The sequence below is a fragment of the Pseudonaja textilis genome, chromosome 1, assembly GCF_049901715.1.
Source record: "Pseudonaja textilis isolate UNSWEBS1 chromosome 1, rPseTex1.2, whole genome shotgun sequence".
NCBI lineage: Eukaryota > Metazoa > Chordata > Lepidosauria > Squamata > Elapidae > Pseudonaja > Pseudonaja textilis.
Window position 1 is genome coordinate 291946643 of NC_141990.1, and position 18567 is coordinate 291965209.

An 18567-nucleotide genomic window follows, 5' to 3' on the forward strand; every position below is an offset into this window, starting at 1 on the left:
TATTAGAAAATAAGCTAATTCATGAGCTGCAGCACATTGCATCATATGCACAGAGTGGCTTGGATATCTTCAATTACAGGCTCCTTCACCACCCCTTCCTCTTACATAATAACCTACCATCATCTGCCGGCAATGTCCCTCTGGATTCCATAAAGTACAAAGAGAGCCAACTTTGTGCAAGAGCATTAATGGGGACACGTTTGATATTAGGACTCAAAACAAGGACAAAGTATTATCAGATTGTTTTAGCCTCTCGGGACGCACCATAACAGACCTCAAAATGACTGTTTTGAAAAGTGGGACTTTAACAATCTATCTATCAAATGAGAAATGGTTGAAGTGTCAATACATCAAAAGGTTTCAGCCAATCTCAGAAGGTCTAGACAAAACAAAAAAGTTTGTAACAACTGTACAGTAGTCCTCAACTTACGACCGCACTTGAGTCCAAAATTTATGTTGCCACAGTTGTTAAGTGAATCACTGCAGCAGCTAAGTTAGTAACACAGTTGTTAAGTGAACCTGGATTCCCCATTGACTTTGCTGGTCAGAAAATTGCAAAAGGTGATCACATGTCCCCAGGATACTGCAACTGTCATAAATAAGGGTCAGTTGCCAAGCATCTGAATTTTGATCACGTGACCTTGGGGATGCTGCAATGGTCATAAGTGTGAAAAAGTCATAAATCATTTTTTTCAGTGCCATTGTAACTTTGAATAGTCACTGAATGAACCGTTGGAAGTTGAGGACTATCTGTAATAGTTAATTGATAAAGTACTTGTAATTTTTATCACATGTAACCTTCATCTGCATAAACAACCTATTTTCATCTGCCTTTTCTCCCACCTTCTCTCCCCACCTCATCCCACTTTAAAACTATATCAGCCTAGACACTTTGTGTATCTGATGAAATAAGTGGCAACTCATGAAAATTTACACCTTTTAATAAATATATTAGCTGGAAAAGGTGCTATCAGACTCTACCAGCTATAGAGTAGGCAGTAGTAAGATAATCATGTATTTGTTCTTTTTTTTCCGGACACCCACTTTTATATTCTGTTGATATTCATTTATTATATTTTCCTTCATGGCCAGCTCTTCTTGCACACCACTTTTTCCATACCCTTTCCTCTAAAGCAGAGGTTGATTACAAGATAAATGTTGTCCAGTATTTTGGGGACCAGCTATAGTTTCTTAAGGAGAAAGTGCATCACTGTATTTTCAGAGCAAAAAGGATCACTCTTCATTCAAGGATAAATTCACTATTTTATCCCAAGCAGAAGGGACATAATCTATAGGTCCGTGATGGTGAACCTATGGCTTGTGTGCCAGAAGTGATACACAGAGCTATCTCTGCTGGCACGCAAGCCGTTGCCCCAGCTCAGTTCCACTGCACATGCGTGCAAGCCTCCCATCAGCCAGCTGATTTTTGAGTATCTGCCACGGATGCGTGGGGGATCAGGCACTTGCAGAAGATGCGCATGCATGCACAGGGGGCCGGTGGGGGCTCAGGTGGTCACACGTGCATGTGCAGGAGATGGGGGGAGCACGGGAGTGGTTGTGCATGCATTGCATTATGGGTGCAGGCATGTGAGCACAGGCACGCATGAATGCACTTTTGGCACATGACAACAAAAAGGTTATCCATCACTGCTATGGGTGGTTGCACTAAGAGCTCTGAGAACTCTGTCCGTTTCCTTAAAATTCATGTGCTCAAACTCCTTCCAGATAGAAAGGCCTTCATGCCTGCTGTACACTGCTTATTGAGGTTCTCTTTATTTTTCAGAAGCTCCACTGGCTTTTACCCATTCACCTGGTTGTATGTTTATTACTGATTTGGAAGTTGAAGATAATGCATCCAGTAATGATAAGGATCTCCCTGAAGTCTACTGTATTTCTCAGGATCCTTTGCATTATAGCATTGCTTCAACAGCAGCTGTAAAGAAAATTAGATGCTTAGAAAATATAATAGCGAGAGATCCAGGTAAGAGAAAAAAATGCAACCATGTTATGAGTCTAAAAGGTTTACTAGAAAAAGTGGTCTCTGTATAATTTTCCACAGCAATCTTGTCAAAAGGAAAAATTGAATAAAAAAATCCTATCTCTATTGTATCCATTTATTTCCAAACTATCCCTTTATGGTTAAATTAGCGATAGGCCATCATTTAAGTTATTAAAGTAAGTTATTAAGTATTAAATCATTTAATACTTAACTTGTACTTCAACTTTGCAGAGACTTTCTATAGAATATAAAAGAAAGATGTATCAAATGTTGTTTTGAAGAAATAAAAAAAAATCAGAGGGAAGCCAAAACAAATACATTTTCTGAGAATAATAGGTACCAAGCTATTTGCGTGTTCAGGCAGGAAGAAGAATCTGGTATAGCAGCTCTAAGATCTTCTCTCCTATCTCATTTCCTAATACTGTTAGCCAATGCATCTGTCAGCTTTAAGATTTTTTATCTCTCAGCAATCAAAACAAACTAGTTTTATTTTTAAATAAAGGCCTATGACAAGCCACTATCTTCAGGATGTTCTTAGTTTAAAATATTTGTATTTTCCATGCTTAGGGAACAGAGGTGTGAAACATCTGTTTTCTCAAGGTGAACTTCTGAAGGCATGCCTGTCGCTTTCCCATGCAAAATCGGTATTGATTACTACAGGATTTCCCACCCATTTCAATTATGAACCACCTGAAGAAAATGATGGGCCACCTGGAGCCATTGCAATGGCAGCACTCTTGAAAGCCATGGGAAAAAATGTAGCTATAGTAACTGATCAAAGAGCTCTTGATTTAAATAGGAAGATTATCAAGGAAGCTGTTGAGCAAGGTATGACATGGCTTATTTAGTTTACTTTACTTTTACTTACTTTATTGTCATTGCACCTCATACAATGAAATCAAACACCATCTTCATTGCACATCATGACTATGAAAATAAACACAAACACACATCCTTCATCCTCCACACATTGAACCGAAAACCCCCAACACTGCACTATACAGTAGAATTCCAAAGAGCTACTGCCCTGGGATAGAAGCTTTTTTTTCAGCCTATTTGTGCTTGTTTTTATTATTCTGTACTGTTGCCACATGGTAATAGTTCAAAAAAGGGTTCCCAGGATGAGATGGATCTTTGAGAATGTTTTGAACTTTCTTAAGGTAGCAGGAGCTATAAAGCTCTTCCAAAGAGGGGAGAGGGCAACCAATGATCTTCTGGGCAATGACGTTAATTCTCTGGAGTGCTTTCCTATCTGCTACTGTGCAGTTGGCAAACCATACAGAGGTAGAGTTAGTTAAAATGCTCTCTATGGTGCAGCGGTAGAAGGTCACCAGCAGTTTTTCATTCAGTTGTTGTTTTCTGAGAAGTCTCAGATAGTATAATCTGTTCCTTCTATAATCCACTATAAGCTCCTTGGTCTTATTGGTGTTGAGGACCAAGTTATTGTCTCCACACCACAAAAGCAACTGGTCCACCTCATCTCAGTAGGCAGACTCATCCCCACCGGAGATGAGTTCCCACCACTGTTGTATCATCTTTATTATTATATAATTATAACCTATTGTGTTAAAGAGTGTTTCAGTTTCTTAAAAATTGAAACTGTCCACATTGTACATTTTCATTTATTACTGTTGACTTCTTTTTTACGTTCCTGTTTTAAAATCTAGAATAGTTATTTTCAAATGCATGTATTATGACAATTCTGCTAGAATGTGGTAGGAAATTACATTCTTATGGTAGTTTTTTGTAAAAAAAATATGTAAAACAAGAGATACTTATGTAAATCTACATAAGTAGGTTGGCTTCATTTATCACTGTAAACTATAATGTGATTTATTTTCTTCATTTATTAAATTTGTAGGTCTCCTCTTACCATCAAATGACTAAATGGTTGACAGTAGCACAAAAGCAAATGAAATAATTAAAATCAAAACATTAAAACATCAAAAAATTGAAATGGTTAACATTATCAATAAGTTAAATAAAGGATCAGTGTGTTATAGAAGAATCATAGAATAGAATAGAATAGAATAGAATAGAATAGAATAGAATAGAATAGAATAGTTATTGGGGATGGATTTAGGATACATAATTAAGTTTACTTTCTTGTAGTGAGTATTATGTTTACCTGAAAGAAAGACAATAATTTTTTCCATCAAAATATTACACTTTAAAATGGAAAGGGGTCTTATATTGCAGTTAAACGTTTCACCCAGTATCTTGTGGGATTTAGTTATTCTATGCAACTGAATTGGCAATAATATAATCAAGATATAAAGACAGAAATAATTTGGTTTTAAGAAAGATTTGTTAAAAAAATATTTTCATACTCTTCAGTAGAAAATCAGTAGAATTTCCACATGTTTAGGTCCAACTCAGTCATATCTTTCTTTACATTCATCCTATTTTACAAAGGAGGAGAATGTCCTGAAAATTTCAGCCACAGAACTGATCCTATTTAACATTGGGAAGACAAAACAAATAATTCTGAAGCAGTGATCAGGCATGTGCAGATTATTTGGTGAGGCACTCTTTAGCAACATCTGTCTCTGAAACTGCAGCCTTTGGGAGGGAAGTAAGTGCAGGTGCTTGAAGGCACAGCAGCTCCTGCATGCCTGGAAGAGCCCTCTGCACAGGCCCAATAATGGCGTGATTAATATCATGATCCCAGTTATTTATTTTATTTTATTTATTTTGATTTGTCAGTCGCTTACAAGATAATAGATATAAGTATATACATAGTTATGAATACATGAAATGGGTACATATAAGAAAAATAACAGAAACAATAGGACAGGGATGGTAGGTACGTTGGTGCGCTTATGCACGCCCCCTTTGTTTTTCTCTATATTCTAGAAATACTGCAAACAACTGTCCCTGTAATCAGCTACCAAAGCAATTCTCCAGATTCAGCTCTGCAGTTCTTATGTGAAGATGGGAATCCAGAAAAACCAAGGTATATGTCCCCAAAAGCAAAGCAATGCCAAACTTAACATATCTCAGACAGGTCTAGGACAATTTGCCACAGTCAACTCACTGCACCCAACTCGCCACAGGACAATTTAATGCTGTATTAATCATTTCATTCAATTACTTTATTTTTGGTGACCATGTTTTGTCAAAATTACTGTAACTGTTGTATTTCTGGATTGACTTTATTTTATTATTATTGTCTACAGTTCCGTCAGAATTAATTTAATTTTTGTATTTATTGAATTGTTCCTTGGTGCGTTGTCCCACAGCGAGTTGACCACAGTGAGTTGGCTGTGGTAAGTTGGCTGCAGCGAGTTGGCCATAGTGAGTTGTCCCATTCCAATCTCAGAGAGTCTCTAATACAAGGTATAGGTACAAAGCTCGGCTCCTGAGGCCATATAATATCACAGATGCTAGCTAGATATCATCTGGTTGACTTCAAATACCAAAAGTGCTTTAAAGCAACTTTTCTCTGGGAGCCTGTCTAATCTGCAACTTTCTCTGGCAAAGATAAGAGGCTGGTATATTTCCTCCAAACACTCTCTTAAAACAGAAACAAATAAACAGAGGGCATGAAAGACAATGAAGAAAATTACCTATTTGCAGGGAAGAATTTTACTCAGGTTATAAACCAGATTTCCTCAACCCGCTTAACTCCAGCTATAGTTGGGAATAAATGGTGCTGTAATCCATGTCAGTTGGGCAGCACCATTCTATGAATGGTTGGAATTAGCCAAAATAAATATATATTATTATGAAGACTAAAGTGATAGATTGAGGAACTGGAACAACTTGGATGGAGCAGGAACTCAAGGACATAGAGTTGAGGACACTAAATAACAAAGAACTTTGCTTATGGTTCCTAATAGTAAATGGAATCTTAGAATAACAGACTTGGAAGGGATCTTGGAGGTCTTCTAGTCCAACCCCCCTGCTTAAGCAGGAAACTCTATACCATTTCAGACAAATGGTTGTGCAATCTCTTCTTAAAAACTTCCAGTGTTGGAGCATTCACAACTTCTGGAGTCAAGTTGTTCCACTGATTAATTGTTCTGTCAGGAAATTTCTCCTTAGTTCTAGGTTGCTTCTGTCCTTGATTAGTTTCCATCCATTGCTTCTTGTCCTGCCCTCAGATGCTTTGGACAATAGGTTGACCCCCCCTCTTCTGTGTGGGAATCCCTGAGATATCGGAACATTGCTGTCATGTCACCCCTACTCCTTATTTTCATTAAACTAAACATACCCAATTCCAGGACCCATTCTTTGTATGTTTTAGCCTCCAGTAATGAGTAATGATGGGTACAGCAAGCTACCATTAGCATTAGAACTGAATCTTAATTCTTTTTAAATTCTTTTTCTTTAGATTTAATCATTTGATAGCAATAGAACGTGCTGGGATGGCTGCTGATGGTAATTACTATAATGCAAGGAAAGTTAATATTAAGCATTTAGTAGATCCCATTGATGAACTCTTTATAGCTGCACAAACTCTCCCAGGAATTACTACTACAGGTACAGTATGTGTATTTTCCTTCAGTGATCTGATAAAAGTATTAGTGTTACTATGAACCACCTGGAGACAGTAAGAATAGGGTCTATTATGCAACTGGAATAATTGAGTAGGACAAAAGAATTGGTGCTGAAATTGATAAGCAATATTTAGCTTCTTAAGGTTTCAAACATTCACAGTCATGGAATTTCTATTAGAGCAATTTCCAATTAATCATTATTTACTGATGCTCTTTGAAATTTTCTGAAATATGAAATGTTTTTTAAGAGTGGTGTGGTGGCCGAGAGGTGGAGTTCTCACCTCACAATCAGGAGGCTGTAAGTTTGATCCTAGGTAGAGGCAGATAGTTCTCTCTCTGGGCACACTGAGAATATATCTGCTGGAAAAAAATCCTCATTGGCGAGCATCCAGCCAGTAAACATTCAGCTCCATTCAGTTGCCCAGACTCCACCAAGGGATTATGGGCTTGTTAAAAGAGGATGATGATGGTATGTTTTTTAAATATATTAATAATGTGGCATTTATTCTAACCCTGCTCTTTGCTCGTATGAAGACAAGGTAAAAAAAATATACATAGAAGCAACACATACAGATGTGTTCCATAATTGCCCCTGCCCATTATGGTTGCATGTCATGATAGCCATTAAGTGAAATGGCCTCGCTTAATGACTTCCATTCCTTGTCTCCCTGATGTGACCATTAAACTAACATGAGGGTTGTTAAATGGAGCATGGGTTGCTTCAAAGTGGGGGAGACCCTTGGAGGCCTAGCGCAGGCTTGGGCCTGCTTGTCCCAGACCTTCTGTGGCCTCCTCCATACACACACACACAAACACAACATGACACCCTATGTTCTGCTTTCCACCTCTTGGATCCCCATTGGCCTTTACCCAATTCCACTGGGTCCCCCCAATTCATACCCCCTAGGCCAAGCACCTTTTTCCTCAGTTAACTTTTAAACAATTCCAAGGCCTTCCAGAGCACTGGAAAGAGATTATGTCATCACACAGCCATGTGATACAATTCTGGAAGCTGCAACAATGTGTGTGTGTGGGGGGGGGGGGTATTCAATTTTTTTTACTACCAGTTCTATGGGCGTGGCTTGGTAGGCGTGGCATGACTTCATGGGTGTGGCTTGGTGGGCATGGCAGGGGAAGGATACTGTAAAATTTCCATTCCCACCCCCACTCCAGGGGAAGGATACCGCAAAATCCCATTCCCTCCTCACTCCTGGGGGAAGGTTACTTCAAAATCCCCATTCCCTTCACACCCCACTAACCTGCTTTCCAGCTCTGTTCTCCTGTGCAGGGCAACAAAAGATCAGCTGGGACTCAGGAGGCAGAGAATAGATGGGGGCAGGGCCAGTCAGACATGGTATTTGCTGGTTCTCCAAACTACTCAAAATTTCCGCTAACGGTTCTCCAGAACTAGTCAGAACCTGCTGAATACCACCTCTGATATATATAGCTATCAGAATGCTATTTTTGGTCGGTCTTAAGGGCAAATGACCCCAGGGATGCTGCAGGAGCCATAACTTTCAAAACAAGGTTGTATGGAGCTTTTGGGAGGTTAGCTGTAACTTCAAATGGCTGTTAAGTAACCAGCTGTATCTTGAAGACTACCTGTATGGGTTTGATTGCTTAGATTCTAGGAAGAAAGTAGACACATATAATTTAAACATGTTAATTGTACTCCTCAAAATAAGGGGAGACCTGGAACATGTGACCAGTTTGCACATACAAACATACAGCAGATGTGACATCTTGTTTCAGTATATCAATGCACTGGAAGGCAAGTAAAGAAAGGATAAGTGAACAAGTATAAGTGCTTTGTGGTCAGTTTGGTTTGTACATACATGTACAAAAATTATAAATCCATAAAAATTGCATGCCTATTGTAGCTATAGTATTCAGCAAAAGCAATGCATGCAAAAATTTTGAATTCTATGTTAATTGCAAATTCAATAAAGCTAATTGGACAATAGTGAAATAAAATGCATTGCTCCATGTGTGTCATGATTAACCAAACTAGGTAATAAAGTTTAATGGTATCAGTAGCATATTTTAGAATAGCGGTCTCCAACCGGTGGGCCGTGGAAAATTTTTGGTGGGCCACAGAAGAAATGGCCCCCAAAAGCAATTAATCTAGGCCGCGCAGTTCTTGTGCCGCCCAGCTCTCCGATGGACCTTGGAGTCAGGTCCCTGAGATGCACACGCCAACCAGCTCCTACACCCAGCGCCAGCGGCAACAGCAGTGCCCTCCCCCAGCACCCGCTGTCAGCTGTTCCCCATTAGTTCTCTAGCTTTGAATTGCTCCCGGCTCTCTCTCTTTCCTCCCCCCCACCCACGTGCAGGCAGGAAAGGAAAGGGAGACGGAGCCGTGCACAGCTCTCCCCTTTTCCAGCCCTTGCTGCCTCTCCCAACATCGAAGCCTCGGAAACACAGGCAAAGCTGCCACAGCAGTAGCGTCCTGAGTTGGCTTAGCATGCTCAGTTAGTTAAGAATTGCCCTACCCAGAGAAGGAAGTGGGGCTGGAGGAGAAGAAGGCAGTAGTGGAGAAGCAAGCAACTCAGGGCGCTACTGCTGTGGCGGCTTTGCCTGTGTTTCTGAGGCTTCGATGTTGGGAGAGGCCGCAAGGGCTGGAAAAGGGGAGAGCTGTGCATGGCTCCGTCTCCCTTCCCTTTCCTGCCTGCAAATGGGGGGGGGTGGGGGGAGAAGAAAGAGAGAGTTCCAGGAGCAATTCAAAGCTAGAAAACTAATGGGGAGAGCTGACAGCGGGCACTGGAGGAGGGGACTGTTGTTGCCGCCCCCACCGTGTGTGGGAGCATGCATCTCAGGGACCTGAGCCGGGAGGCACGAGAACTGCAAGTGGGAGCATTTGATGATTTTGAAGAACTCCTGGAACACAGTAGATTGGCGTTTTGCAGGTCTCAGTGAAAGAGTGAGCTTTGTTTCATCTCCTTTCCTCTCCTAGTAATGCAAAAGATGCTTTCTCTCTCCCCGCCACCCCAAATAATCACTGGCTGTGGCTGGGTTTGGCAGCGAAGTGCCCCCAGGGACACCTTTCCTTGCCTGTCTTCAGGTGACACTTTTCCTCAACTGCAGATCTGAGCCTCTCAATCCTCCACCCGGGATCTGAAAGGAGCTCCCACTTTGTCCCACTCCCCTCCCCCAATTAATCACCAAGAGTGGCAGTCCTTCTGCAGGCAGATGCCTGCTGAGAAGCCCCTGGAGTGGCAGCCAAGGGGCACTGCCCCCCAAGGAGAGCAAAGCCCCCTTTCTGCCTCTGCTTCTCCCAGCGGCAGTGGCCCCGGGCCCCTCAGCTCACACACACACACACACACACACACACACACACACACTGCCCGCTCTTCTGTCTCTGGAAGGAGCCAGGTGGGGGGAGGCTTCCAGCCCGGAACGTTTTATTTTGTTATCATTAAGCATTTACATTTTTGTTATAATTAAATAAGTGTGTGTGTGTGTGTATCATGTATGTATGTGTGTGTGTGTATGTATGCATATGTATGTATATGTATGTGAGTGTGTGTGTGTGTGTGTGTGTGTGTGTGTGTTTTTTCTTAAGTTTTCGCGGGTACTTACATGCATGGTATTCAGCTTTGTTCGGGTATTTTCCCACGTCACTGTAGTTGTGCTTTTCAAGTTGTAGCAACATTTCAGCAGAATCTCATCTGCCATCATCAGGCTTCTGCATTGTGCTCGTCTGTGAGTCAGACTTTTACAGTATAAATATAAAATTTTACAATATAAAATTTATATTTAACATAAAAAATTATATTAAATATATTAGCTTTTTAAAAAAATTCATATTAGTGGTCCTCGGGATTTAAAAGTATGAGTTTGGAGATCCCTGAGATCCAAAAGGTTGGCGATCCCTGTTTTAGAATGTGCTGGGATGGAGTATCTCCTTAATAATAACTTTGTAGGATTTTAAATAGAATTTCTCTCATACAATAACATTTAGTTCTGCTCAAGTTTGAAAACATGTATTCTGTGATTTTTTTAGAAGGCCCAAATAATAAGCATCTGTCATGCTACTGGAATAGCTGCAGGATTTTTTGTGTTCTTCTAAGCGCAGTCCTATACTAACTTCTTAGAAATAAGCTCCACTGATATTTGCCTGTTTTTTTCAGAATAGACACACGTAAGTCTATTTTGTTAGTTTTGTGTGAATAGAAGTTAACTATTATAGTTGTTACTTTGTAACCCTTAAAAATAATAGCTGTTACATTTTGGCAAGGTACAAACAAACTGCTAATTTTCCCCAACTGTACTGATATTGGAGAGTTATTTACCTAAAGTTGCAGATGAATAAACATACACAAATGCTGATATCAGCATTTGTGTATGTTTATTCATCTGCAACTTTAGGTAAATAACTCTCCAATATCAGTACAGTTGGGGAAAATTAGCAGTTTGTTTGTACCTTGCCAAAATAAGTCAGCAGTTTAGACAACAGTACAAGTTTTCAATCACACTTATGATTTTGATTATTTTGTCATCTTGGCAAAATTGATAGAGAAAAAATGGAAGAAGTCTTAATTCCACAGTAAGATGTTTCATTCAATTATCTTTCTTTGTAGCTGTGAAAGCAAATACAAATGTTAATATGTATGTTTAATAAAGCTGGGGTATTTCAGTGGTTACCTATGTAGAGTGCAGTTTTCATGGGAAGTGTTCACAGTAAGCCTGTGACAGTTCTGTAAATAAAAGGTTATTAACAGTTCCGCTGATTTTTATTTTTTTATCAAATTTTCTATAAGGACCATTGGTATCAAAATCTATGTCTAGTATGGCAATATTCCAATGTAAATTTTTCCATTTTAATTTAGGTATTGGAGATGGAGGAAATGAATTAGGAATGGGAAAAGTAAAAGAAGCCACAAAGAAGCACATTAAAAATGGAGATGTCATAGCTTGTGATGTGGAAGCTGATTTTGCAGTTGTTGCAGGTAAGACTTGAACAAGCGAAAAAAAAGTATATGTGCAAAATCATAAGAAACGAAAACAAAAGCTGCATTGCCTTTTCTGATTATTGTATTAAGTCATCACCTAGGTAACTAAATAACTAAATAATCTATTTGTCATATTTGATACCTGCTGTGCTATCATGGTGACTCTGGATAGCTAATAGCAGTTAAAAACATAATAGCAAAATAGAATATATAACTGGCAGCTGTGGTAAAAAAAAATCAAACTAGAATTATCCCAAATAATCCCAAATGTTTTTTCGAGAGGCAACTGGACTTTCTTGTTTTTCATCGAAGAAATTTTACTTCAAAGCTAAAGAAGCTTCTTGGATGAGAAGGGAAACATCTTCAAAGAAAAACAAGAAAGTCCAGTTGCCTTTTGAAAAAGCATCTTTGGGACAACCATCACCTGAATAACTCGAGAATCCCCATAGACATCAAACTAGACATCCAACTAACAATTTTACCTCCATAGCCAGGAACAGAACCACATTTTCAAGTCCTTGCAAAAGATTTGCAGGGTTGAGGCTCATCTGTTTCCCCAAGTTCTTGCAAAATACTTTCAAACCACAAGTGGTACAACATAAAAGTCTCTCTTCCACATATTTCTGTGCCACTAACTTATTTATTTATTCAATTTAGCAGCCTATCTCAAACCAGTGACTCATAGCAGTGAGTATTCATAAAAACAAAACAGTTAAAACACAGTAGAAAAGAAAATTAAATACAAATTGCCAGCCAAGAGATATTATAAGCCATTGTTGTCACCATAACCAGGAAACACTTGGAACCCCAGGCCTGGCACATAACCAGTCATCTGAAAGGCAAGCTGTATAAGTACATGGCTCTCTTTTAAGCAGGAAAAGATGGCCTGGACTACTTTCTTATGGAGATTAAATCAAACCTCTTGCAGGTTAAACCTGAATACTCTTTTGTAGGAGGAGATGGTTCCACTTCTTTTGAAGGAAGGTGTGGTTTGCTCTTTTCTCAAGAAGCCATTTTTGGATCTGATAAACCTACACAATTTTCATCTGATTTCTAATCTACTTTAGAGAAAGTGGATTGAGAAAGTGGAAGGTTTCCTATGCCAGTGGAAGTGGATTATACTGAGAGGCAGGTTTTAGATCAGTAATGGCACTTATCATACTTGCTGATGACCTCTAAGGGGCTTAAAATGGGGGTGGAAGTGGCCTTCCATAATCTCCAGCAGCCTTTTAATACCTTTGACCATTGTATTGTTCTGGATCAAATTAAGAGCTTGGAAGTTGGGTTTTGCAGAGTTAATTATCATAAGTATGCTGAGGCTACTGAGACTCCTGGTCTACTCAGGTGAGGTCATTAAAGTTCTTTCCCAGTGCCTGGAAGGTCAGGATGGTAAGGCATAGGCTTTATCTTATCTATAACAAGATTGTTGGTTTTAGGGATCCTGGGACCTGAATATTATCCATTGTGGCTAGGATAGCATAATTTAAATTATTTAAATTAAGTAATAAAATTCCGTGCCCTGACTGTTGTTCACACTGGATAAAACTAGTACTAAGTGGAGTCCAAAATATCTAGGCCACCTCTAATAGGTACTAAATTATGTTCTGAAAATAATCTAAACTAGGTTTTAGAGAGTCAGGAACAAATTTCACTATTGCTATAAAAGACATAGATCAGCCTATTACTCTCTGAACAAATAAGCCAAAACTCAACAGGATTCTGTTGATCCTAGAAATGATGGGGAAGGCTGCATTTCCTCCTGTTGTCCAAATATTACTGGTGCTAAATTTCCATTATAGGCCTGTCCTTTGTATTAGTAAGTACCATTCAATTGTTTTAGCTCAAACGTTTTATTTAATGGCACTTTTCTGTGACAGGTGTTGCCAATTGGGGAGGCTATGCAGTTGCTTGTGGACTATATATCCTCAATACATGTGAAATACATGACCGCTATGTGAGGAAAGCTATTGGCTATCCCAAGTTTTCCAAGTATAAGAACTGGGCATCAGCATTACCTTCTGTGGCTAAGGTATCATTTTGAAAGAAGTTTTTCATGGAATAATAACTGTTTTCTGTGTTGGGTGATTGGAAGCAATATGCAGAGCTTGCAAACACTGGGTGATTGCTAGATAGCTATTGAAATTGAGTTGCTTTTGTTAAATACCATATACTGATTATGAGTCTTGATTTCACCTATTAGTTTTCTGGAGGAAAGAATGTGAGACTTTATAGTAGGTTAAGTACATATCCACAGCATACAGGGAAAACCTGTATAAAATGTTCTGCTACCCCCCGTCCCCCTAGATTGGCAAAAATATTGAATTTAAAACCCTAATTGTTGGAAGTGCGGGAAAGAAAAAGGCACTTATTTTCATATCTGGTGAACATGCCCAGAAGTGAAGAAATACTGGAATACAATCAGACAATGGTTAGAGGAAATTATAAATCAGAAAATAGAATTTTTTTATTAGGTATAATAACACAAAAATGTAGTAAAAAAGATAGGTACATTATATTGCATATACTAACAGCTGCAAGGATTTCGTATGTACAACTTTGGAAGGAGAAAAGGATACCATCAGAGGGCATGGTTATAAAGAAAATAATAGATTATATAGAGATGGACAGTCTAACGTTGAAATTAAAAGACAAAGAAGATTCAATATATTATAGAGCCTGGGATGCCTGTTATGAGTGGTTCAGAAATAAAAAGAAAAGAAAATGGCAATTAGGAAAAGAATGAGGAAGTATGTAAATATGTATATATGTTATAGAAAAGATTGAAGTGTAAGATGAAATATATTGATTTGTAACAAGAGTAAGATGTAATGGTCATGGAATAAGTAATCATATATTGAAAAATGTAAGGAAATGTAAAAGATGTCTTGATGTTGATAACAATGCATATAGTTCTATTTTATGTTTTCAAACTTTGGAATATCAATAAAATATTTAGATAGATGATAGATAGGTAGGTAGGTAGGTAGGTAGATAGTAGGTTAAATAAACGTGTGTAACTGAAGTCTTCATAGCTTAAGTTTCTAGCTTCCACGGCGATTCCTTTTTAAAACTTTCCTGAACTAACATGTGCTTGGTCATATCTAACCTATTAGCTATTTCTTTTATAACCTCTCAAACTTATAATTGTAAAGTAAATGTAGGTGAAAATAAAGTGTTCACCCTCATCAGGGTCATTAACGATTTTATGCCATTATTTTTGCAGAACTAGAACTAGATGGGGAACAATGCAATGCAATTTTGAATTTATGCAAGTTTTTCAGTCTTTCATCTTGTAAACTATAATAAGGTTAACAATTGGGACCTGAATTTCCATTGCTAAGCAGTGCGATCATAAAAGACAATGTCAGGTGATAACATTGCTTAGTGATGGCAATCCTGACATGCCACATTGCTGTCATTAAGCAAGGATCATGGGTTGTTAAGCAAATCTCAGGTGACTTGCAGGTAGGTAAGCAAGGCAAGGCCAGGGGTGGCTTCTGCTGGGCTTCTACAAAGTGAGAGCAACTTACTAAAGCAACTTGCAACTTTCCCTGCCAGCTTCCCCATTGAAGCCAGCCACAAATAGTGAGCATGTGATCTCAGGACATATTGTAAATGTGAGCTAGTTCCTAAATGTCCAGATCGTAATCACATGACCACAGGGATTCTGTGACGGCCAGAACTTTAAAATTGGCCATAAATCTCTTTTTTCAGCAGCCTAATAATTTTATAATTTTCATATTTTTTTCAAAAATACTAATAGATTTTATTTGTTCATAATATTCACTGAACAAATGGTCACTAAGCAACAGTTATCTCTAGTCTGTTGGCACAGATTCATTTATTCATCAAAACAAATGTGTGGGAAGCTGCTGAAATGTAATTTATTAAGATTAATACATATATTACAGAATACAAATCTGCAACAGAGTCTCAGTCACCAAGATGCCTGTGAATCATAATATTAATGATGTTGCATTTCCAGATGGTATTTCTCCTTCTTTTGCTTTCTTTCTCTTTATTTTTCAATAGCATCTGGAAATGCAACATCACTGATCCATCTTTTTGGACTTTCCTTCTTTCCTTCATCCTTTTTATCTTCCCTCTGCCATACCTTCAGATAGATTTTACAACTTATTCCTCAACTCATTACTTTTTTTACCCCTTTACTATGAAAGCAGGGCATTGGTAATTATAGATTATTTTATAAACTGAAATCATGGTGCCAAATGTCAACAGTATAAACATTAGCTTGGAAGTTCTTCTAGTATAATAGTATTCTAAGAAAGATGCTGGAAACAATCTAATACAAATGGATTCCATTTCTACATTTCCAGATTATTGTAATTAGATAGTGAAAGTGCATTTTAACATTTGAGTGACAAGAGTGCTGTAAAGCACTATGGGGCAGTATATAAGTCTAAATGCTATTGCTATTTTATAGTTAATGTGGAAATGTCTAGAAAGAAACAGGAAATAAAATCTTGCCTAACAAGATACGGTACTCTTATTGTGAACTTAAGCAGTAAATATTAAACTAAATTCCTGACTTTGAGCACTTTCATCTATTAAAGTAAAAACATAAATTTTAACAGAATAAAATTTGTACTGTCTATTTTACTATTTAGGAAGAAAACTTGCTGAAGATACTACAACGGCATTGTGTTCGCAGTGGAATAACTGCAAGTTTGGCAATGGAAGTTGATGGTCTGCCATTCTTTGACATTCATTCAAATTTAATCGAAAGGCTACGGGAGGAAACTTTGAAATAATACTCCATCTCTAAAAATATAGTATATTAAATCCATTTAGTCCAGAATATATATTACCACTACACTCCCCGATCAGATATCCTGCCACAATGTACTATACCAAATATTTTGAGACGTGATTGTACAGTAAATTTCTGGAATAATGTCAATGCAGAATTAATAGATTTCTCAGAATGATGTATTTTTTTCAATTATCTGTGTCAAGAGTGTTTGCATATTTGCAGCATGACTACTATTGTAAAACAACCCAGAAGCAAAACGCAGGACTTTGTGTTTTAGTAGTGGTTTATATACAAGGCTGCTATATACATACATACATAGATGTGTTAGGCAATCAATCAGTCTTCAACTCTATATGGAGAACTACAATGGAGATAGAACATGAGGAGAGAGAGAGATGCCCTTACATGGCCTCCCTTATATAGACAGCTTCTTAAAGTGATAGTACCCTGCTGACTCATCCTCAGTTCACCCTCATAGCTTATAACCTTATAGCAGCTGGTCAGCTATTAAATCTTCATTATCTTAATCTGACTAAAATATATCAATAATAAATTAATCAAGCATGTATTTTCTTAGATTTAAACAAGATCCATGTGTGCCTTATTTGCTAGATGCCCTGTAATTCAGGCAGTGGCAATTTAATTTGGTTGAATGAGTGAGTCAACTCTATTTTTCTCCGAATTTCACCTCAGAGAATCCAAAGGAAAGTTGCAGACACTTTTCTGAAATACTTTCTTCTCTTCCATAAAATAATAGGAATAAAAGGAGCACTTAGGCTATTGAGTTCAACTCTTTGCTCAGGGCAACATCCAAATTAAAATCCACAAAAGTCTATCTAGCTTTTCTTGAATACTTTAATAGGCACTGTCACTGCACTTATGAGGAGATTCTCAACTTTGAACCAGAGTCTGCCTTTTTCTAATAGGTTATTACATGTCTTGTCCTTTACAATGATAAAGAATCAGTTGTGGCCTTCTCTATGATACTACTCTGTGACTCCCTTCAATATGAAGAGAGAGGTAGCATATTCCCACTGAATTGTCTTTTCTTTCTGAATAAATGAATTCAGTTCTTTCTATCACTGCTCATAGAATGGAATTTCTAGTTCCAGAGTCAAGCTTGCTGTCCTTTTCTTGGTGTTTGAATTCACGTTAAGGACCATGGTTTCAGGAAAAAACTATCCTGTAATCTGCAACTCTTACACTGCAAAAACATATGGACTACACAACTCGATCAGGGCAAAACAATAGACGCAATCTACATAGATTTCTGTAAAGCCTTTGGATTCAGTGGTACACGATAAATTACTCCTAAAACTAAAATCTTATGGTATCTCTGGACAACTGCATAACTGGATAGAAGCATTCCTGTCAAACAGACAACAAATGGTCAAAATTGGAAGTGTCCTATCAAATTCTGTACCTGTCAATAGTGGTGTCCCCCAAGGCAATGTTCTAGGACCAACTCTCTTCATACTCTACATAAATGACCTCTGTGATCATATTAAGAGCAACTGCGTTATTTTCGCTGATGATGTAAAGCTGTTCAATACCACAGACAATACTGCTACCCTTCAAAAATATCTTGACTATGTATCAGAATGGTCAAACAAATGGCAACTTCAAATCTCAACCAATAAATGCTCTGTCTTATATATTGGCAAAAAAATCAGAAAATAAAATACAAGCTGAATAGTCAAGACCTTGTTGAGGATCCAAACTCTGTCAAGGACCTTGGAGTACTCATCTCCAATGTTCTAAGTGCTAGAGCCCACTGTAACTACATAGCCAAAAAGGCATTAAGAGTTGTTAACCTAATCCTACGTAGCTTTTTCTCTGGTAATATCACATTACTAACTAGAGCATACAAAACATTTGCTAGACCAAAACTCGAATACAGCTCATCAGTCTGGAACCACATTACATAGCACAGTTGAGAAAGTCCAGAAATATTTCACAAGAAGAGTTCTCTACTCGTAGAATACCTTATGCACCAGACTTGAAATTCTAGACCTAGAAAACCTTGAATTACGCCGTCTTCGGTCTGATCTAAGTATGGTATATAAAAATCATACATTGCAATGACTTACCTGTCAATGAATACTTCAGCTTCAACCATAACAACACAAGAGCACACAATAGATACAAACTCAAGGTTAACCACACCAAACTTGATTACAGGAAATATGACTTCAGCAACAGAGTGGTCAGTGTCTGGAATACTCTACCTGACTCTGTGGTTTCTTCCCCAAACCCCAAAAACTTCAACCTTAGACTGTCTGCTATTGACCTCACCCCTTTCTTAAGAGGTCTGTAGGGGGCATGCATAAGCGCACCAAC

At 38.2% G+C, this 18567-nt stretch overlaps 1 protein-coding gene across 5 annotated transcripts in view; it reads left to right on the plus strand.

The window, feature by feature from the left end:
• DGLUCY (D-glutamate cyclase) overlaps nucleotides 1–17306 on the plus strand; it is a 31781-nt gene extending 14475 nt beyond the window's left edge. For all 5 annotated transcript variants that reach the window (XM_026713066.2, XM_026713050.2, XM_026713058.2 and 2 more), the window contains exons 7-13: nucleotides 1784–1981; nucleotides 2567–2827; nucleotides 4856–4955; nucleotides 6336–6484; nucleotides 11331–11450; nucleotides 13331–13482; nucleotides 16082–17306. In XM_026713066.2, the coding sequence (XP_026568851.1) occupies nucleotides 1784–1981; nucleotides 2567–2827; nucleotides 4856–4955; nucleotides 6336–6484; nucleotides 11331–11450; nucleotides 13331–13482; nucleotides 16082–16225 (1124 nt within the window). In that variant the 3' untranslated portion in view covers nucleotides 16226–17306. The remainder of the gene's footprint in view (nucleotides 1–1783; nucleotides 1982–2566; nucleotides 2828–4855; nucleotides 4956–6335; nucleotides 6485–11330; nucleotides 11451–13330; nucleotides 13483–16081) is intronic.
• The last annotated feature ends 1261 nt before the right edge of the window (nucleotides 17307–18567 follow it).